A 23,414-nucleotide genomic window follows, 5' to 3' on the forward strand; every position below is an offset into this window, starting at 1 on the left:
GATGGTTTTTGATACTCTAAAAACAGGGAGTTTTTACCTTCCGACTGTAAAAAAAAATTTCCTGAAGGAGCTAAAAATGTTTGTTTCCACAGGAATACGTAGAATAAAACAACGAAAATTTATATATACTACAAGTTTTTCTAAGTAGTTTCGTTACTTTTCTGTAGAGCTCCAAACTCGAGTGTCTAAACTTTTTCCCCCGACAGTAAGTATCGAATCGAGTCAAAATGCAAACTATAGTTAGTAAGTGCTAATGATCAACACAATTTTTTAAAGAAACGATACTAGCTATAGAGGCCTTTTCAGGTACAGTACATAAGTAGGTAGTAAATTGCTTACAATTCCTTAGCTGAATTTTTACTTGTAGGTATTTTCTCGATGTCTTGAAAAATGAAGGTCCCCTCAAGTTGGATGATGTTGAAGAGCATTGGAAAGAGCAAGGCGGTGACATCAAAAATCTTCTTCCAAACATCACAAGTTAGTATTAACTGGATGGATAATGTATTAATTAGGGGTATGCCTAATAACCACCATCGGTTCGGTACATTTTTTACTTTTATTCCTTTACGACTTCTATTATGTATTGCTAGCGTAATAACTATTATGGATAAAAATAATAATTTTATAATGGCTGTTAAATTTCACCTCTAACTCAGTGATCCAGTATTTTTGTGTGAACATTTGATTTGCTGCACGCCATTGCATACTGCAATTAAACTGTTTATGGTTTCATATTGAACTTGTAATTAATCTAAAATCTTATTCCATAAGTTAAAATATTTTTTATGGATATTTAATATCTTATCTTTCTATTGACAAAACCACAAGCGCTGTTGTTTGCATTAGGTTTTTTGTTTTCGCTATGCAAGCCTACTTGGTCTCAAATCGTGTGATTGCATGTTCTGTATCCTTGTCTTATATTGTTGGCTGTTCAGGTTTAAATAGTTGATGTTTCCTATATTTTTTTATAGTGATGTATAGGTACTTTATGCTATTTAAATTTTATGAACTAGAGTAATAATAGTGAAAATATTCCTAATAACGGTAGGTTTTTCTTTGTTCTGTGCCGTCAAAAAAAAATCTTATTAGTTTTCTCCGTGTTTAAAAATAAACAATTTCTTGTGAAATAAGATTTGATATTTTTATCTGTTCCCTACATGATACTTAAAGACATTGATATGTTTTAAATGTTGATATTAGATTTGAGTCATCAGCATAGAGAACCAAATTGCTTTGCGTGTCATTAGTATTATAAATTTATATTAGAGGGCATTCCCTGAATGAACATAGCACCGAAACAACAGTGGCCCCAAGAATTGATCCCTGAGGGACACCATGTTTAATTTCCATTATATTAGAGTTGTGGTTTAAAACTTGGTTGTCTTTGATTGATGTAATTTCCACATACTGTTTTCTGTTTATAGTTAAACTTAAGTTTAACTCATATTAGTCAATATTATATTTACTACAAGTGATTAGTAAGCTTACATGATGGTAGCTACATACTTGGACAAAAACAGAAATAAAAACCACAGTAAATTTAACAATAACGAAAATCAATGTTATACAGAGTAGTCTATGTAGTATTTTCAATTACTGTTACCTATAAACTCTTGATCAGGAATTTGTAAAGAGTCACGTGGTTACTCAAACTTTGTCTGTGGGGTGTCAGGTGTTTCTGACCTACTGCTGGAGTCCACTCGGTTTTGCCAGTTGGGGGATCATCTATACTTGGCTGATCATCTGGACGAAGGATTCGCCACTCGTGGAGAAGAGATTGCAGACGTTGTCTCTTTCATCATGACTGCAGCCTCCACTGCCGAGACTGACTCTCAACAAACAGATAGCACCAAGGATCAAGAGGTAAACACTTAGATACATTATTTTATAAAAAAATATACGGAAAGTAAATAAAAGAAACGTCTACACTTAAAACATATGTTTACGCTTATACTGTTACTCACACGACGGTAAATATACAAAAAAGATGGTAAGAGGTGATCGATTTCAATGGACACTCCAATCATAATCATACCCAATAGGCGAACAAGAATCTTGAATGGCGTCCCTACTTATACCCTATTGGCTACCGGAAGCACCAGCCAATACATTTTATAAGTACAACTGGAATTGAAATTTACTTGTTCATTAATCAACTTATTTCTATTTTTAAATTTTTCCTTATGAATATACAGTTCTTCCCAAGCATTCATTACATTAGCATCATTACATAGCATCATTACATGGTAAATCATCAGCGTCTCCTGGGATAACGGAAATGTAACCGTTGTCATCAGAGATCGCGGTAACAACGCTATAGTAAAAGCTCGACTCAAGCTTAATTTTCTGATTTGGTGCTCGATTACTTGAGATTGTTGGCCAGGTTCTGCTCAGGTTGGAAATCGATCTTCTTGCACATTTTTACAAGAAATATAACCTCGCCATGCTGCCCAACCACCCATGGTTTTTTATGTTAATGATGTTTGCTTATGGAATGAGCCTGGCACCGTCCTCTAAACTTGATATCCCGTTGATAACAGTTAAAATTGTGTTCAACACTTTCCTTTTGCGGTCATCTCTCTGTGTACAATAAGCCTCCTAAGGACTGTTAGACTATCTGTCCTCCTTTGCAAGATGGAAAGCAGGGATGATTCTGGGGATCATTATGACTACTGGCATGAAAACTGCGGTAGGCAAACGCTTCTCGGGAAATCGGTTCAAACCCATATGTGGTGTTAATGTGCTGGGAAATGAACCCGTCCCTCCCGCACCACTAGGCTAGCAACACACCCTAACATTTTAGAGCTTTTTATCCATGCTATAGCCATAAATTCTAATGCTAATTCATGAGTTATGTTTTTAAATTAGTGCAGGCCTACAATTATGTTCGTTACTTTACAACAACAAAAACAATAACCAATGGTTATTTCAATTACTGACTAATATATCTTTCACTATGTTTTGCAGGATATTGGTTCCTTTAGCGGGGAAGATTCAGATGACGAAAGTAGCAGCTGTGAATTTGATCATAGTTCAGATGACGGTACTGATGATGAGGACATAGCAGATCAAAACCTGCATACCTCCTTACTGCCCCCTGCAACGGTGGAGGGACCTCTTCCTCCTCAGCCTGATGAAAGTAAGAGTTGGATAATAGATTTGTATGGTCACTAGGTACACTGGTGATTCTAAATTTTCAATGTGCAGAACAATGCATAAGAGATCCATTCTTCAGTGCAAGACTGTAATAGGGCCTAACTCTTTGTGCAACTATATTCAAATAATGTCTAAATTTTCAATTTACGTTTAGAAGCACAATCTTTTCTTTATATCGCATATCAAGTAATATTAAATGTTTGTAGAAGTACATTTTGTACAGACATTCTGTTCTTTCAGATTTTTCTTTGGACGACATCTTGGAAAAGTTTAAACGACTTAAAGATGAACTTGTTCGAAGTCCAGATGGTGAAGACGTTTGCCCTACCACCTCTAAAATTGATATTAGCCATGAGCATGCTGAAGAAAAAGGCAATGAAACATTTGAGACGGCACACGGCAGCTCAGCTGATAACTCTGCTGAGGATATGAAAATGAGTCCTCCAGCAGATAGTAGCACTTGCTTTACATTCTTGGAACATAGGGAGAATGTTGGCAGTGGTAAAATGGAACCAGAAACACCACTACCTAGTAGTGAGGACCAGACGGACCAGCAAGAGCCAGTTGTAGAAGTCACCAAGGCTCCTGAGGTACAAGAGACATTTGAAAGTACAGAATGTGACAAAGGCTCCCAAAGTGAGATTGTAACTGAGGAAAGACACATCCAAACTGCTCCTCTGGTAATTCAAATTTATTGTTTTGTCTGACCTAAGCTTATAATACTATGAACACTTGTGAGTGCACTTTCTGGATATTCATTCGTTAGGATTGCCTTTGTTTTACTAAACATCTTTTATATGTTAATTATTTTCTTATGAAAAATATGTCAAAAATCATTTGTAGTGAAATCATTTAAATAGGAGATATGAAAACCTACTGATAATCAAAGGGAAATAAACTGTTGGCACCATAAATATAATTGTAAATTTTTTTATTAAGCTACACAACTATGGTCTTCATGTTAGTGTTTGCGTCATACTGTATTATTGTACGGTACAGTAAACTTGAGTCAGTTCTGGAAGTTGTTCTATATCTATATGAATTTGGTAAATATTCTACATGGACAATATTATTGCATGTCTGTACATGGTTTTGCTGAATTTCAATCATTTTGTGGTAATAGGAATACTGTTTGTTTGGTTCAATTTTACTTTTAGTGTTTTGAAAATCTTGATGGTAATATCAATACTCCAATAATTCAAACATTCTTGATCTCAATCAAGAAGATTTACTTGTTTAAAATTTAATTTTAGTTAATATTCATTTGCACTTTGCAGGAAACAAAACATAGATTATCTCAGACAAAAGAGTCTGACCTCTACAAAGAGTTGAACAAGAAAGTACAAGAGCTGTCTTCTCAGCTTGCTTTAGCCCACAAGGATAAAGAAAGATTGTCTCGAGAGCTTGTTTCCGAAAAGCAAATATTAAAAGCACAACATGACACCATTGCAGTAAGTATTGTGTTTACATTTTTATCTTACTGTGCAATACTTGTATATTTTAAATATTTTGGCTATCCCAAAAACATCTTCAACGATTTGGCTAAACGAGTTTTTTGGTGGGATTAATTTTCTATGTTTATTTCCAAAAGGGTCTTACCTCAGAAAACTAAGTTCCCATCATAAAATGAATTTAAGATCAAAATGTTTATATTGAACTGCCAAGAATCCCAAAGAAGAGCTGTATATAACAATTGCTCTAACAGGACAACTGCTGAAGTATCATCATCATATTTGTTCCCATCAAGAAAAACTATGAAGTGCAATTGTTTTTTATTTTGCACCTGTTGTTTATAAAGATAACAATGAGTGATGTTGTCTTCCATTTTTCCTCACAAATATCAAATTAATTATTGTATAAATGATTGTTTTTGGATATTTAATTCTCCATAATTTGGAAAATTTTAATTTATTTTATTACTAGGCATATTTTAAAATTACTTAATAATTGTGTTTAGTACTAAATTTTGATGTTGAAATTTTACCAAAAGAAACAGTTGTGTTTCTAAGATCTTATGGGCCTAGTGTGTTTTTTTATACTTTTGTAATTACAAACTCTAAAGGAACTAGAAATTTGCAGGTTTGCTGCACCAAGGGTCCATTCTAAGGTATCCAAGTGCGGAGGCCTTGTGTATCATCAATTGGAATTATGTTGGGCTGTATATAAAGTGAATTCCAGTTGTTGAATACATAAATGAGATTAGTGTCAACCGATTTTTAGCAATTTTTACTCTACTGAAATAGCTTATTTCTTTTTGCAGAAGTTACATGAAGAAAATAAAAAGAATATAAACGAGGTTCGTGAGCAAGTGAAATCAGAATTACTTAAAAAAGACAAAGAATATAAGAAGAGAGAGGAGGAACAGGCAAAGAAATTAAACAATATGAAAGAGATGTACTCAAATCTGTCGCAAGAAAATATTCAGCTCAAGAAAGAGATAAGTGTGTTGTTAAAAGACACTACAGATGTGAAAAAATCCCTTACAGCTGCTCTAACTAATATGAAGTAAGTTGACATTTGTGTTTAAAATAGTTTTCTACTTGCTATCAAGGTACTTTACTGTGATAACGTATTGAAATAGGTTTGAATGTGTATTGAATTTTACAGTTTTAAAACAGAGCTACATGATAAATATCAACTCATACCACAAAAATGAATAGTTCTGGTAATAAGTAGGTAGATAACATGGGCAACAGTGCTATATTATCTTCACTCTAGTTAAGTTATCAATAAATTCATAAAGCTTAGTAAACATATTATTGAATTTTTTTCTTTCTTATCGGACACGCTGTACAGTAATCTTACAAAATTTGCGTTAAACAGTTGTCTCCCACTTTTTTATCTTGTATATTCACTTTATCGTTGGTTGACACGTTGTACACTCCTGTCATCTAAAAGTGCTTCCCCATATGTGTTATGTAATCATTCTCTTCTCTTATTATTTTGAATAATTTCACACCCTTATATGATGACAATAGAATAATTGGCTAACATCAATGTAGGCCACATCTTTAATCAACATAAACTCTGTCCAATCTAAAAGTGACCATTCATTAGAGGCGAAAGGTCTAATGGTACTAAATTTAACGCAAATTTTGTAAGATTACTGTACAGGGTGTCCGATAAGAAAGTACAACAAATTCAGTAATATGTTTATTGGGCTAAAATAAAAAGGAAATCTAAAATAATTAGTTTAAAAAAAAGTTTGTTAGTGTTAGCCTATATCCGTTATTTTGTTTTTTGTGTTTCAAAGTTGTTTTGGGTATCAATTTGTATCTCAAAAACTATTTTAAAATATTTAATTCTTGATTTTTTTCTCCATTAAATCTACAGTAGACTCCCTCTTATCCGGACACCTTTTAACTGGACATCGGTTTAACCGGACTATGCTCAGCGGAAATGATCTCTTTAACACGTTCACTGCGGGCGTATCCGATCGGATACGGGCCGAGCGCTGTTCAGACGCTGCCGTAACCGATCGGATACGCTCGGCAATGCCTTTCGTATATCATCGTTTTTGCTCTAGCGTCGGTCGAAGGCAGACCAATTCCATGTTAGCATGTAGTGGGTGACTTGCTTTTTGTTGTGTTGTAGGTTGGTAGTAAAATTTCCCCATAAAATCCCCGTCTGGCAAACTTAAAAATCAACTTGTTGTCCCGTCTTTCTCCCTCCAATTGGCAATACGATGGGACCGGCTACGTTCCAAGCAGTGCTGCTATATGTGAGTGTTTAGCGAACTACGTCGACTCTTGTTATAAAACAGGACATCACCGCACGTTATTTGCTATTCGTCATACCGAAATATGAGAGCCAAACACCCGGCAATCGGGTTTGTTCGACGCTGCGGGCTGCGCCGCACTGGGGCTACGCCTGCCATTTGATGGCCCGCAGCGAACTTGTTAACCGGACAATTTTATCAGCACATCGGTTTAACCGGACCAGATAGGCAGGAAGTGGGCGGTACTGAAACGGCTGTTCTCGTGGGAAAGATTTGAGACCAGCAATCACATGTATAAATGCAATGCTCTCCTAAATTTAACTCAAATACTGTATACATTATGCATTAAAACGGTCTGTTTAAACAAGTTTTTGAGGACGTCGGTTTAACCAGAAGAAAACCCGTTATCCGGACTGGAACGGCCTCGGTCCCAAGGAGTCAGGATAAGAGGGAGTCTACTGTATTCCTAAATTGGTTGTACAGTACTTACAGGACATTCTGTATAGTGTAAGGGTTCTTTAGTGGAAAGGTGCTACTCAGAAAGTTTTAATAAATTATTTAGTGCAAATAACTTTTCTGTGTTTCTAATTGAATATCTAAACAAATGTCATGATGAATTCACAAACAATATTATTTTATAGGTGGCTTTCAATTCATGATCTGAGGTAGGGAACTAATAAATGGTTTATGTTTAGTGTAAAAGAGTGAGAAGTCGTCCAATTGTAATGGGAAAAAACACCCATTACAATTGTTTTCCGTTATAAAAGTAGTATGATGTTCAATTTTTATTTCAGGTTTATGGGAGAAAGTATTGTGTCAGTTTGATTATACTGCTCATTTATCTCAAGTGACCAGTGGATTTTACTATACTCCTTTCACAAAATTAAGTTGGTTTTAGGGGAAGAAATCTATACCCTACACTTGATCCTTACCTTTAAAATAGTAGCTCAACAGCTTATTAAGTAACATAAATTAAGCACAAAAAAGTGATAGGGGAATTTCTCTTCAAACCGCCTAAATTTGGTTAACAGTATATACAGGGTGTCCGGTCATAAGTGTTAAATAAAATTTTGCATCAAACTACATGGTAATGGCGACATAATGACGCACATTTGAGGTTCCCAACCTCAACCGTTAGGGAATAACAAATAAATTAAGATTTTTCAAAAAAATTTGTAGTTGTTATGAAAAATGTTATATTACTCTGTTAAAAATGCAATAATTGTTAGTTTAAATATCATTTTCAGAATCCTCACAAAATTTTAAATAGATATAACACATAATCACTGGGGTACGGAAAAATATTCTACTTAAATTTCTTCGTTAAACAATTATTTTTAATACTGACGAAAATTTAAATAACATTCAGCGATTTATTTCTCGGTTACCGAGATCCGCTGAGTTAAACAAATATCACTAAAAACTTCCTTATTTAAAGGGCTTTCCAATGGTGTATAATAGTTTTTACCAAGCTTAAAATTTCCTAATGTAATTAAATCATTGTTGTGAAAAAACATGGTAGGGCAAAGAAAAGCTATTGTGAAGAATAATACATTTAACTGCAGGCAACAAATAATTTGTATTTTTTCTCGCATGCAACGCTTTTTTTATAACTATTAAGCTAAGAAAATTTCGCTGGGTTACGGAAAAATATTCTACTTAAATTTCTTCGTTAAACAATTATTTTTAATATCGACGAAAATTTAAATAACATTCAGCAATTTATTTCTCGGGTACCGAGTTCCGCTGAGTTAAACAAATATTACTAAAAACTTCCACATTTAAAGGGCTTTACAATTATGTATAACTACTATTATCTACTGTCAAATCTATGGTGAATTTTACGTAGGCCTACTATTGTGAAAAATCACTGTTAAACCAAAACAGATATTGTAAAAAATAATGAGTTTTTCTTACTATTTTATGAGCTTACCACTGATGATATGGGTTTGTGTAATTTATGATTGACCAGACTACACTTTTATCAAACTAAAGACTTTTTGTTTAGACTTTGGAAAATTTGTTATTAAAAAAAACACAATACATTAGTAAAAAAATACAATACAAATCAAATCTATGACATACTTCGTCCGAAGCTCAACATTAAGGTGAAATCACAGTTTGGGTGTAAAGTGCCCTCCGTTTTCCCGCAAGCGGGCTTTCCCAGCACCCTCGAAGATTCTCTACCGTAACTCAACTTCAGAGTTTACAACAGTCGAGTAAACTAGACTTTACATGTAACCCCAAACAAAAAATCTAACGGGCTCAAGTCTGGAGATCGAGGAGGCCATGTCACACTTCCTCCACGTCCAATCCATGTCGAGTAGTTTTGGTACAGCCACAAGCGAACTTCCGCGAGTTAATTGAAATCTTATCTGAAATATGAAAAATATACGATTATCGTAACTTTATCACAAACCCATTTTGCTACTATATGTTTCTTTTCTTAGCTTAATAGTTATTAAAAAAGCGTTGCATGTGAGAAAAAATACAAATTATTCGTTGCCTGCAGTTAAATATATTATTCTTCATGATAGCTTTTCTTTGCCCTACCATGTTTTTTCACAACAATGATTTAATTACATTAGGAAATTTTAAACTTGGTAAAAACTATTATACACCATTGGAAAGCCCTTTAAATAAGGAAGTTTTTAGTGATATTTGTTAAACTCAGCGGATCTCGGTAACCGAGAAATAAATCGCTGAATGTTATTTAAATTTTCGCCGGTATTAAAAATAATTGTTTAACTTGGAAATTTAAGTAGAATATTTTTCCGTACCCTAGCGATTATGTGTTATATCTATTTAAAATTTTGTGAGGATTCTGAAAATGACATTTAAACTAACAATTATTGCATTTTTAACAGAGAAATACAACCTTTTTCATAACAACTACAATAATTTTTGAAAAATCTTATTTTATTTGTTATTCCCTAACGGTTGAGGTTGGGAACCTCAAATGTGCGTCATTATGTCGCCATTACCATGTAGTTTGATACAAAATTTTATTTAACACTTATGACCGGACACCCTGTATAGTATATATAGTATTATTCCAGTATAACTTTTTGCCTTCAGTTGTATTGTTTATTAATATTATACGGTATTTAATAATATATCTAGGGATGGACGGGATTGAACTTTTAGTTCGGGACGGGACAGGATTTTTATTTCTTTCCTAATTTTCGGGACGGGATGAGACAGGATTTTTTCCTGTGCAAAAAAAAGGGTTTGTTTTAAACGCCATGAGTATTGCAGTTAACAAAAGAGACAAAAAAAATTCAATTTGTTTGTGGCACTATAAAAACCAATAATGGGTAAAAATTTGCAGGTTAAGAAAAGACTTTGTGACTAAATAATGTCATATCTTGTGTAATGTTACTGTAAAACATCAGTCCCATTATAAAATACCTAACAGGTATTGAAACAGACTCACTGCATCACTCACTGCATTTAAAAAACTGTGTTGAGTTTAAGGCCTGAATTGGTTATGAGTAGAAAAGCAGTTTAGCTCAATCAATCCTAAATTTTGACATGTATAGAGCAATATTGCTACCTAACACAATATTGTGACCTCCTGGTCACAGCGCGATCGTCAAAATGACTCGCGGTCACGATGCAATCTTAAAATGATTCGCGGTCACTACGCGATTGTCAAAATGATTTGCGGTCATGACTCGATCGTAGAAATGACTCGCGGTCATAGCACGAGTAAATATTGCTACAGCTCTCAACCTGCATTAAAAGACCCACACCGCCGAAGGTTTTTAATATCATTTATGTTTATTTCAGAGAGTTTGAAGGAAATTATAAGTCCCTAGAAATGAAAATGAAATGTAGACTCCAAAAAGCGCAGCAGTCTCAATTGATGCTCGTCAAAACCTGCTGGGAAACACAGCTCAACTTGTGAGTAACCTCTGTAACTATTTCTTTTTTTTTTAATTTACAATACATTATATTACACCTTTAAGGAAAAAATACTAAAATTCATTGTTGTAGCATTAGAGTTTTAATATATATTAATTTGGTTTTACATTACCTTTATCAGTTCCAAATATTGATATTTGTGAAAGTATTACATGTTTCAGCGAGCTGCCATTGTCAAACAATTAATTCCAGGAATAAACATAATTCCGCTTAATTTAATCAAAAACAAATCTATTTAAGCACAATTAATGCAACTCATTTAAGGGTTACAGTGTGTTATATCTGAGAAAAATGGCTTGTGGTGTACATTCTGCATCCAGCACCTGGTGTTCTACATTAGCAGTACCATTAAATAATGTAGAATTAATAGGTGGTCAGTTTCTATCACAACGGTGGTTAGTAGTGTGCATTGTGTCAGCAATCAAACAGGAAACGTCTATTAAGCATAATAATGAGCAATATCACCTCCTTCTGATCGATATTCAGCTGGATGTCTTGCACTTCTCCTTTAGCTTTTTTATACCACCCTGTAAATAACTTCACAGTACAATTAAATTTGATTTGTGAGCAAAGGGTGATTAAAAAATAACGTTGCAAAACAAACTAAGGATGTAGTTTTTTTTTTTTTTTATTAGTTAAAAGACAATAATAAAAAGAACATGTTTATAAGTTTAAAAAAATGATGTTATGTTTTTTCTTGACTACCTACCGGTACTTTATTATAGGTGGCAGACTTTTTGGAGGTGATGTTGAATGAATTATTCCCATGAAAGGCTAAGGCACATGTTTACTGTTGTTTGCAGACTTAAGAAGCGGTGTGTGGAGAGAATAACAGAGATGCAGGGTTGGTTCAGTGTTGTCGGCTCCTCAGGGGAAGTTGAGACTCTTCCGTCATATCCCCTCATCCAACGGAACATCATGCAGTGGATGGAAATGGCTAAACAGCAGCAGCAGATTGAGGCTGACTTCCAGGTCTACTATTTTTGAATTAAAATCTAAATATTTAGGACTAGCTGTACCCGCGGACTTTGCCCCATTTAACTTCTTAATGTTTAAGATGAGCTCGTTCGCATGGCTCAATCACGTCCTGGTTGAAGTTTGTTCGCTACTCTCACTCACCTTTAGGTTGGAGCTCGTTCGCTGCGCTCACTTGCCTTCAGGTTAGCTCGTTCGCTACGCTAACTCGCCTCCAGGTTGAAGTTCGTTCGCTACGCTCACTCACCTTTAGGTTGGAGCTCGTTCGCTCCGCTCACTTGCCTTCAGGTTAGCTCGTTCGCTGTGCTAACTCGCTTCCAAGTTGAAGTTCGTTCGCTACGCTCACTCACCTTTTGGTTGCAAATTAAATGAATGATTAAATGAATTTATTTATTTTCATTGAGAACAAACTTATTACATGCATTTTGGCTGGAGTCATAAATTTAAAAAAATAATAGTGCTGCACCCTGTCGGTAATCCTTGTAACTTTAATGCTATTGAACATCATAGAACAGAACCAACTTGTTTAATTGAAACAGCTGTTAAGAAATTCCTTTTGAATATGAAAAATCATAAGGTTAACATGGGAAACTCCAGAGCCACTGGGGCGGAGCCCGAAAGCCCGATCAGAATAAAAACTACTTAGTTTTCCTATTTAATGCCCAAAGAATCGGTGTACCGAATTTCAGCCTCCTAGGTAAATGGGAAGTGGGAGAATTAGCGATGAGTGAGTGTCTCAGTGAGGGCTTTGCCTTTTATAAGTATAGATAACCACTAAAATGTTGTTTGATTGCTTTTGTTTAGGAGTCTGTACAAGGCACCACTAGAAAAACAGGCAACGCTGCAGGGAGGGCAACACAACATTATGTCACAGTGGTTGAAAGTTGTAATAAAGTTGCCAGACGTAAACAGCCAGCTTGTTTGCCTAAAACATATGGGATATGGCAGTGAATCTATCCCCAAGTGTGACGTCATGGATCCTGCGGCATGGCCTGTTTTTCTAGTGGGGCCTTGGTCTGTAGCACTGAAAATTTTAGTTCAGGGCAGTTCAGTACAGTACAGATTTGTATACCTCGGTTGTCAGTGCAAAATCAGTTTGGTACATCTAATTAGTAATTATCTCTCACAAAGTTATTTATTCACAGTAAAGGTCAACTCAACTTGATAATACAGTTGTTGCTCCCAGTATCCTACTTGAATCAACTAAAAAAGACTCACACATTACAAGTTGTATTTTTTTTATTTAATCTTTGAAAGTTTTAATATTCTTGATGTGATGAGGATTCTCAAACTTGCAAGTCTCCAGATATTTTCAACATGAGTAGCAACACTAGCAATATTGTTAATAAAATCCCTGGTGAATGATAGATTTTGAAAATGTATACATATGATAGTTTATTTTATAAATCTATCTGCAGGAAAAGTATGCTGCTACAGCAAGAAAGATTGAACAGGGTATTGACATGGAGGATTTGAAACCTGACATGTTGCCGATGATGCCCAAAGAGCCAGCTATTCCACCTTTAGAAAAGATTCACAAGGAAATCACAGAAAAACTTCAGAAAACCATCTCGGATCTGACACAACTGGTGGCCAGCCAACAGCTTCAGATTGAGAAGGGCAAGGAACAGGTAGGAATACTCAACCTTCAATATTGTATTTGAAAAGTGCTAATTGATGAAAGAGTGAATCTTTTAGTTTCAAAACAAATATTCCAGTAAAGGCATTGATTTATTTGCTCATTCTCCTGTTTTAATTTTGATTAATTTTATAAATTCTCACATCGAAATGTTCTAGCCCATCTCTTTATTTTTCTATGAGATCAAATTTCATGGTTCTAGATATTATGATGTTATATAAAAGGTTGAATGATAGCCTATATTAGGGTGCAATCACAAAGAAAGCTGGTTACAAGCTCTTGCAAGTTTTAAACGGCGTGAGAAAAGTCTACATTGTATCAAGCGTGTGTGTTCACAGACAAAACTTGGGCCTGACTATCAAGCGCTTGCTACAAGTTCTGACAAGAGCGCAAGAACGTTTTGTACTTGTTTTCCGGCTCTTGTTGACTGAACCAGTCAATGTCAAACAACTGTGCTGTATGGATTTCGATGAACTGATATCTCAAGTCTTTAGAAGAGGGGCTATTTGGGACAAACGCCTCAGACTACATGCTAATAGAGTTTCTTGAGGATGTAACTAAACGTGGTTAACTCAATTCTCATAAAAGAACAAATAAATAACTTTGCCCAATGTCAATATTGAGGAAATAGGTGGTGGTATTACGCAAACCTACCTCTTCCGGGGTTAATTGCATGAACACCAACTTTCCTTATTCTACAAATTTTTAATTCAACATTTTCAAGCAAAAATAACCCTTCATCACTTGATGAAGACAATGTCTTAACAGAAAACTAGCTTGAAATGCAAGCTTTTGTATACACACAAGGTTCTCAAGCGCTTAGAGCAAGCGCTGAAAATAAGTTTCTTGTAACCAGCTTTCTTTGTGAACGCACCCTTACGATTGCCAATCACTGACTCACTTATTAAAAGAATAATTAGATGTTTTCCTTTCTTTTACACTATATAAAACAGTTAGTGAGTAAATTGTTTGTTTCTCATCAGATACATAACATACATTCTGAGTTTAAAGTATAATTTTGTTCATATTTTTTTATAAATGTGTTTTAGGCTGATCAACTGAGGCAGATTATGATGACATTTCAAACCACTCAGATGGCACCCCCTCGTGCTCCTTCACAGCCAATGACTACAACATTCGGAGGCCTCGCTTTGCAATACCCCTACCCAGGAGCAATGAATCCGCCTTTCCCCGGACCAACTGGTGGTGAGTAGGCCTAATACTGATCACTACAACCTTTGAGGGCTGTGAATAGCCATAAAACATTTTTTTTTTTTTTACTATTTATCAATATATTTAACACAATGTTTTGAAATATGTTTTGCAATATAAAGTTAAAATAGAAACATCCTCAAATGCCCTGCTCGGTCTTGCAGATAGCTAATGTATGCATGCATAGTGACGATATAGACTAACTAGGGGTCTGCGGTGCACCGATAAAGTACAGTTTTCCTCTACTAATTACCGTCGTCGGTTCGGTAAAGTATTTTACTCTGTACAGTTGTGGTTGGTACAGCCTATGACAATGAATTACTTTCAATTCACTGTTGTTGGTTAGGAGCACATAAAAATTGGGATGGGCGGGTCCCAAAATTTTGAGACTTTTTCGGGGAAAAAATATTCACGATTATCGGAACGGGATTACATTTGATTCGGGAATTTTCGGGACGGGATTACATTTGATTCGGGAATTTTTGGGACGGGATTTGGTCTGATCGTCGGCGATTTTGCCGCTTCGTGAGTGACGATGACACCGCTATTGCGAGAGATTTTCATGATAGTCCGCAAACGCAGGAGACGAAGTCATTTCGACGATTGCGCCGTAACCGCGGAGTCATACCGACGATCATGCCGTGACCGCGGAGTCATAACGACGATCACGCCGTGACCGCGAGTCATAACGACGATCGCGCTATGACCGCGAGTCATACCCACGATCTCCTCGTGACTGCGGTCATTTTAATAATCGCACCGTGACCGCGAGTAATTTCAACCGTGAGTCACAAGTTTCTTTAGGTAAATTGTTACCTTTTTTTGTTTTTATAGATTGGTGCCACAAACAGTAAAAATTGATTTTGTTTGCCTTTTTTGGTAACTGCTATACTCAAGACTTTCTTTTTATGCACAGAAAAAAATCCTGTCCCGTCCCATCCCGAAAATTAGGAAGAAAATAAAAATCCCGTCCCATCCCGAACTAAAAATTCAATCCCGTCCATCCCTACATAAAAAGGTTTATCAGATTTTTTTTGGATTTTCATAATTTATTATTTAGGTAATTGTGCAATAAAAAACCCATTAGTATTTCGCAAAACCACTTATATTTTATCACAACAATAAAAATTGTTGTAGGCAAGTCAACTACTTCCAAGAACTCAATGAGTTAGTAGTTTAGCTCATTAAAATTTTATCACTTTTATTCCTTTATGAATTCCAGGATTTATTACTAGCGTAATTTAATGTTTAAATTGTACAATACAATACAATACAATACAATACAATATTCTTTATTGTTAATTCGTCAAGAATTACAATAGTGTCAATAAGACAATAGTGTATAGTGGTACAATAGTGTACCATACTGACCTTAAATTTTCTGTACTGTAGACCTCTAGGACTAACTATTTGATAAAGTTCTTGTTCAAGCAGGCTTCCATGATTTGGACTTGCTGATAATAGGATTTACAGGATATCAATTCATAACACTTTTTCAACATTGTTTAAAAACTCTGTATTAGCCGAAAGTCTGTGATGTAATGAGTATGACTTGAGAGTAGAATAGATCCAATAGTGATTCTATGTATTCCATCAATAAAAAAACTGTTTAGCCTGTAGTAAAGATTGTTTTAATATTAATTTTACCTATAGGACTTATTTATTTAATGAAACCCTATTTTGCAGTGCCTTCTGCTAATCCAGATTCATCATTTATGGGCAACTCCTCAAAACTTCTGGATGTAAGTTTACAGCCAATTAATCTATGATCTGATTCTGTGGATTTAAAAAAATCAAAATAGTCTTTGTATGCTAGGTTTTGACCACAGATATGAAACTAGGAATAAGAATAATTTTTGTTTTAATAGACATAAGCTTACGATTTATGAGAAAGTAAGCTTAAAAAGCCAAAAAGCCAACATATTCAGGCATCAAATTTTATAATTCATTACCAGAAAACATAAAATGTATAACTGATTTTGGGTCCTTCAAAAAGAAAATTGAAGTAATTTATTATTGTTAAGCCTTTGTACACTTTTAATGATTTTTTTTAGCATGTTCTCTGTAACAGTTAATTTGATTTCTTACGGTGATTACAATTTTAATTTTGTATTATATATACTTGTACTTACAAGTTTATAATAGTACTTGTTGACGCCATTCTGTACTCTATGTGGACATAATGAATAAAGAAAATTTTGATTTGATTTGATAAGTATGATCTAGATAAAACTACACAATTGATCAAATCTGGTATTGGCAGTTAAAATTTAGAATTTTCTTCCTTAAAGTGTTTGCAAAAGAGAGTTATGAAAGTTCTTTTCTAAGATACAAATTTTTTCATAACTATGTCTCAGATAGATTTTTCCTAAATAAAGTGTAAATTATACAGTAAATACTCGCTGGTTCTACAATTCATGGAACCAGAAGTTGTCAAGTTTGGGGGTTGTTGAGTTATCCAGAATCCATTGAAATGTTTAATTTGTTTTGATAAATGAATACATAACAGATTGCGATCTATCGATTCCAAAATTTATCGAATCTCGATACCGATACCTGAAAAATTGATTCCCGATTCTCGATAAAGTTTTTTATAGTTTTACAAATTTTCTGAATGGGTTGGTTGGACTACAACCCCTGACTTCATGAACTTCTATAAAGTAATTCTTATTTAATGGGGTGATGTAAAGAAAAAATAATACAGCAATGGAAAATTCTAACTAGCTAATTCATGTTAAAACCCTTTAAACACATAAAACAACTACCATATCAAAGGCAAATTAAGATCTAACAACAACAAAATCAAAAAGAAAATGCTATTATACCTAGAGCTGTGCCAGCCTGACATTTTCAGTCAACCCTAACTCGAATCATCTCCCTCGGCAGTGTAGACATCATCAAGTACAAGGGTTGTCCGTAAATTAAGGTCTCTAATGAGCTTTAGTCTACTTTGTAAACTAAGATGTTGGTACTTATGTTCAAATATAACAGAATTATGTATTTTTGTAGGTTCACTCCCTGCTAAAAGAGAGTTCCAATATCTTAAATTCATCATCTTCAGTTTCCAGTATGTTGTCTCCTTCATGTAAGTACTAAAGTGAAATATTTATTTAAGGGAAAGAAACTATTCTGATACAAAACACAAAACCCCACACTGAATTCATCAAATAAGAATAAGAGTAACCCTCTTATTCTTATTTGATGAATTCAGGAACATTTTCTTCTGATGCCGCCAGGTCAATCAAGTATAGACGCAGATGGCAGAATTACAAGATAAATCAATTCAAAACTTGACCGTTGCTATGATCAGTACCTCATTTTTTTGTGACTATATAGAAAATTAGTTGTTAAGTTGCTTTTTCAAATGTGTACAAATTTTTTTTCTTGAACTTTTAATTTCATTTCAAAACATTTTGAATAGTCCTAGTATTTCATTTCATTGCACAGACAGTGTTTTCAAAAAAGGCGGGTTTGGTTTAGATCTTTGTTGTATGGTCAATTTACTAAAGTGTTTTATATTATTTATAGCCTACATTTGTCTTACCTGTTCAGGGGCAAGCCACAACTAACACTGTGTAGTGTTTTTTGCTAGTGAAAAAAAATATTTAACTTCACTAATTTGGTTACATTTTAATGTTCCTGATCCGCACAATTTGGAGGGAAAAAATTCAAATTTGAAATCCTGCCATATCTGTAGCACATACCATTAGTCCATTAAAACAAAGTGACTTGGTTTTCTCATAAATAAGTGAGCCTTGCTATATGCTTCAACATTAATACAAATATTACAAGCCGAAGGGTATTTTTGAAACACTGTTCCTTAGAATCTACTGAATGAATTGCTGTGAAATCCAATACACCGCTTCCTTACATGTTACATATAACATGAAGAAGAAATGTTTTAGAATTATTCAAGCAGAGCTCCCTTTACAGTCTTTTAAAGTTTCCACATTATTCCTGTGTCAAAAATATTACTGTCAACTAACTAGTACATCTGAATTAGAAACAAAACTTTCTACATGGATTTAAAGTTAAGATTGTTTTAAGTTTTAAACGTTGGCCTAATACCAACAAGCGTTTCATAAAACAAATAATTTCTTTCACTCCAGCTACTGAAACACAAGGTATAAATTTGTGGTAGCTACGTAGGGTGTATATTTTTACTTAGGTTTACTACTTACAATATTTTAGCAAAATTTAATGTTGTAATAGATGAAAAGAACCATCTTCAATATAAAACATTTGCAATGTATTTTTTTTAGTTTCTCGTGTTATTGTTTGTGCAGTTTCTGTTTCTACAACTTTTTCATTCAAGTACTAAATGCCACAGCAAAGTGTAGTTGGGACAGCCTTGGTATTGTAAATACAGTATGCATCTAGTAAAGACCAATAGTGTGATTTGTAAAAGTATCATTGTAATTGACTTCAGACTGTTTGCATTGTTCCAACAGTGAAGGACGAGGCTAGTATCCAGATGCCCCCGCCGGGTGGAACCTACCACTATCCTCCGCCTATGGTGCCCCCGCCTACCAGGTCTCTACCACCAGCAGCTGCTGCCCCAGGAGGTCCCATACACTCCAAACCTCCGCCACCTATTAGTACACAAAGCATGTTTATACCCAGCCCTACTGTCCCCAGTTCTACTGTCCCCAGCACTACTGAATTGAAAAAGGTAGTGTATTATTCTATTATTGACCAACCTTAAGGCTACCTTTGACAGAATCCACGATTACTTTGGGAACGCAACCAGTTTTTAATTCACTGCCTTTTTATCGTTGTGAAGACTGAATGACTATACTAAACATAAAGCTTTGTGCAGAAAAAGATTTTTTAATGTTTTTTTTTTATTTATTCATTTAAAAATCAGTACAAATGTGTTACCTACATTGAATAGAGTAATTCATGAAAAAATAAAATGTTATACAAAGCCAATATTAAAATGAATCAAATCAAGACATTAAGACATATAACTAACTTTTCCTGTAAGCATCAAGCTCCTCAACTTAATACAAAGCTAATTTTACTTTTAAACCTGTTCAAATTTTTCTTTTTTGTTGGATGTTTTTCAGAAAGCTCTTTCCAGCATTCAATTGTTTATTTTTTAGACTTCTAAATTACGTCTCTCAGGATAATAATTATTTTTCTTTCTAGTGTTGTATTTGTCGAGTCGCCACGTTGTTTGTTCTTAGCTTAAAAAACTAGTCAAAAAATTCTCCCTGCTACAAGATGGATTTACCATTACCAACAGTAAACGGTAAACAAACAAAATGAGCATTAGTGTGACTTGAGCTTAAATACATGTTGGTGATAATTTTATCTATTTTATACCAGTATAGAAATTTGACAACTGATAAAACAAAATTTTGAAACCAAACTGATAAGAATTGCTACTGACACTTCACTAATGTAAACACAGTAGTACAGTATAAAGATTAAACAGGTAATTTATAAATGACAGACTGGCTTACCTCAACCTCTAATTTACAGGACATAAAACCCCCAGAACAGAGAGGAGGTACACCAAAACCGGAGCAGAGAGTTGCGTCATCTCGGGAGTCCACTCCTGTACGTACAGCACCTCCACTTGCACCTGCGCCAGCGCCTGCACCTGCACCTGCGCCTGTTCCGGAGAAAACAAAGAAGAAGAAAAAAACCAAGACTGGGGAGGCAGCTGCTGCAGAGGCCAGAGTGGCAGCAGCAGTCAGTCTAGAACATCAGCCAGCTGTCTACACTGCAGCAGACGATTCTACCAGGGACGATGGCAATGACTGGAATGTTGTTTTGCCCAAGAGTGCTCTTCAAAAGCATTCTGCCCAGCCCCCCGCACCTCTGTAAGTTATCAAATAATATAATTCCTAATTTCTTTGATTCGTAAAGTACAAAGATTCAGTCACACAAGACTGTTATGAAATGTTTTGCAAAAAAGTATGTTTAATCCTCCTTTTGACATTAATAACTAAACTATGGTCCCCTTTAAAATAGTAATCATTGAATGTTAAAGAGTTTTTTACAAGTTTATAATTTGAAGACTATCGTGCCCCTGACTTTTTCAACGGAATCTAATACCCTAGAGCAGACGATATCATGGATCTCACACAATGATATAGATAAAGTTTAACGGTCAGTTATTTTAAGACAGATTTGTATATACATTTGTAAATTTTCAGATTACATCAATTAAAATAAAAACTATTGCTCCAGATCGTTTTGAATAGTACTAGCCTTTAAATTCCTACCATTGTCTAATCAAAAAAATAGGTTATTTAAAACCGCTTAAAGTCTCTTTATTTTGGTAAATCAGTGATACAGCATTTACTGTAGCCTGTCTAATCATTAACTTTGATTCTTGCATATAAGTGTCCGTAAGAGTTGTCGTCGTCACTGATACGCGATTCACAATTATTAATAGTGATATCACGGACGATATTATTAAAATATGACAAAATGCTAAGATTAAATTTAGCAGAATAAAACGGAGCTTGTGTTCAATGCAAAACAAAACAACAAACTAAACTTTATTTACATTTTTTAAACGAATTAACACATGACTATAAATTTCAATATTGACAAACAGTCTTTCAGAAATAATTCAAAACCATACCTTCAGCAAAGGTTATTTTAAATAGATATTGAGGTTTTAAAACCAGTTAGGCATAATACGACAGAATGAGAACAAATTTTGATTTCCTATCCCAAGTGGTTATGATGTCGTCTTCTGTTTTGGCAAAGAAATATTTATTTTTATTTTTATTTTTTTACATACTACTGCTGTACAGTTAATTGTGCACTCATCACGACTATGAAGTATGATCATGAACTAACTTTTTTTGCAATCTTGAAAGGATAGAGAGGATAGTGGAAGTGGACCAGTGGATAATATTTACGCGATATCAAAGCAATAAAATAAACGAAGCAGACACCATGTGGTAAGAATTATTATGTAACTCTGGGTTTTAATGAATTTATGCTTTCATAAAAGGTCAAATAAACTAACAAAGCACAATTTTGCCAGATTGAACACTATTATACTGCACTGTACCAAAATTAAAACTTTATATGATATTAACATAAATTAAGTCAACTGTACAATATATTTTACCGAGTTCTATTTTCTATTTTGCTATTTCTTTTCTAAAACTTGGGCCTTAGACTAATGCTTTTTTTTATAGGTTATACTTCAATCCATACTGTTGTCATTGATCATTGATCATTGGTCATTGATTCATGCCTCAGTTTATTTCTCGATTTCCTTGGGTTGAAACCCCTTAATTTCCCAACCAATCACTTATTGATTGACCTTTTTTCGTCAGGGTACTCAATTAAAATGAGCAAAAATAGAACAATCTTTTATTTTAAAACTATAACTGACTCATTTTTATGTTTTATTTCTTATTATTACAGTCTTAAAAACTGTAAAATAATTACATACCTAATGCTTACATATATTAAAAATTAAAACTAAACTGATAATGATGCAGTTTTAGCACAGTAATTAAAATATTGTACTACAATTAAACTTTATCTGTTTATACTGCTTCGCATTGTTCATCTTAAATAATTGTTTTCACATAGACGTAAACATTTTCCGTAGTTCTTTCTATCCCTTGAAACTTAAAAAAGAAATAATTTTTTTTAATAGTACGTTAAAAATAATGTATTTGACAGAGTTTTAATTATGATAGCTATTAATTAGGATGGTAAGTAATTGGGATATTCAGTTTTTGAGTATTGTTAAAATTAAAAATAAATACCTACTGCACGTCCTGCTGACACCAGAAGACAGATCATTCAAAACCTTGATAAACGTGTTGAAAATCAGGCAATTTGGCAATTATTGTTCTAAAAACTATCGATTCAAAGATATTTATTGCTTAGAACAATATTATTGTCCTCCCTTTTGTTCAAAACTTATGCTTTTGGTCCCAATTCAAGGTCTCATTACTCATCGTTTATTTATGTCAATAATAGAGCCATCTTTAAAAATTTTTTTAGTTTGTTACACTGGAAAAAACAGCTATTTACAAGGCTATCTGATGTCTGCAATAAATTTAGTATGTTCCCGATCCCAATACATCATTCTCTCAGGGTGTCTAGTAGTCGGGAAAAACGGGAAAGTCGAGAATTAGTATTGAATTTCAAAATGATCTTGAAAAGTTGGTCTATTTAGTCTTTATTTTGATATCAAAGTCCGGAATTTGCATGATTTTGCCGCGATTGCGATAAACGACTATCACGTTTTCGTTACAACGCAAGATGACGATCATGACGTTTCCGTGACGGCGGGAGATGATGATAATGTCTACACGACCGCGGGAAATGTTCTTGATTTCGCCACGATCGCGGACGACGACGATGACGTTTCCATGAAGGTCAATGATTCCGCGAGAGTCAATGATGATGTCTACACGGCCGCGGGAAATGCTCATAATTTTACCTCGATCGCGGACGACGACAATGACGTTTCCGTGACCGCGGCAGTCAATGATGATGTCTACACGGCCATGGAAGATTTATATGATTTTGCCGTGATCACGGACGACGACGATGACGTTTCTGTGACCGCGGGAGAAGACGAAAATATCTACACGGCCGTGGGAAATGCTCATAATTTTGCCGTAATCGCGTACGACGACAATGACTTTTCCGTGACCACGGCGGTCAATGATGATGTCTACACGACCGCGGGAAATGTTCATGAAATGAACTTGATCTCGGATGACGTTTCCGTGACCGTAGGAGTCAATAATGGAGTCTACAGGGCCGCAGAAGATTTTTATGATTTTGTCG

At 34.6% G+C, this 23,414-nt stretch overlaps 1 protein-coding gene across 6 annotated transcripts in view; it reads left to right on the forward strand.

Moving 5' to 3' along the window:
* Nucleotides 1-23,414, forward strand: part of LOC128989075 (uncharacterized) — an 84,403-nt gene that overhangs the window by 53,188 nt on the left and 7,801 nt on the right. For 5 of the 6 annotated variants that reach the window (XM_054410966.1, XM_054410949.1, XM_054410934.1 and 2 more), the window contains exons 20-34: nt 368-477; nt 1,673-1,863; nt 2,968-3,139; nt 3,397-3,836; nt 4,434-4,607; nt 5,417-5,661; nt 10,667-10,780; nt 11,605-11,773; nt 13,195-13,407; nt 14,465-14,621; nt 16,314-16,369; nt 17,637-17,712; nt 19,079-19,299; nt 20,115-20,458; nt 21,470-21,553. In XM_054410966.1, coding sequence (XP_054266941.1) covers nt 368-477; nt 1,673-1,863; nt 2,968-3,139; nt 3,397-3,836; nt 4,434-4,607; nt 5,417-5,661; nt 10,667-10,780; nt 11,605-11,773; nt 13,195-13,407; nt 14,465-14,621; nt 16,314-16,369; nt 17,637-17,712; nt 19,079-19,299; nt 20,115-20,458; nt 21,470-21,553 — 2,766 coding nt within the window. The remainder of the gene's footprint in view (nt 1-367; nt 478-1,672; nt 1,864-2,967; nt 3,140-3,396; nt 3,837-4,433; nt 4,608-5,416; nt 5,662-10,666; nt 10,781-11,604; nt 11,774-13,194; nt 13,408-14,464; nt 14,622-16,313; nt 16,370-17,636; nt 17,713-19,078; nt 19,300-20,114; nt 20,459-21,469; nt 21,554-23,414) is intronic. The other variant, XM_054410961.1, reaches the window with a different exon arrangement.

Source organism: Macrosteles quadrilineatus, unplaced genomic scaffold (genome assembly GCF_028750875.1).
Source record: "Macrosteles quadrilineatus isolate MER2022 unplaced genomic scaffold, UCM_ALF_1.0 Scaffold_1__1_contigs__length_201487025, whole genome shotgun sequence".
NCBI classification, from domain to species: domain Eukaryota; kingdom Metazoa; phylum Arthropoda; class Insecta; order Hemiptera; family Cicadellidae; genus Macrosteles; species Macrosteles quadrilineatus.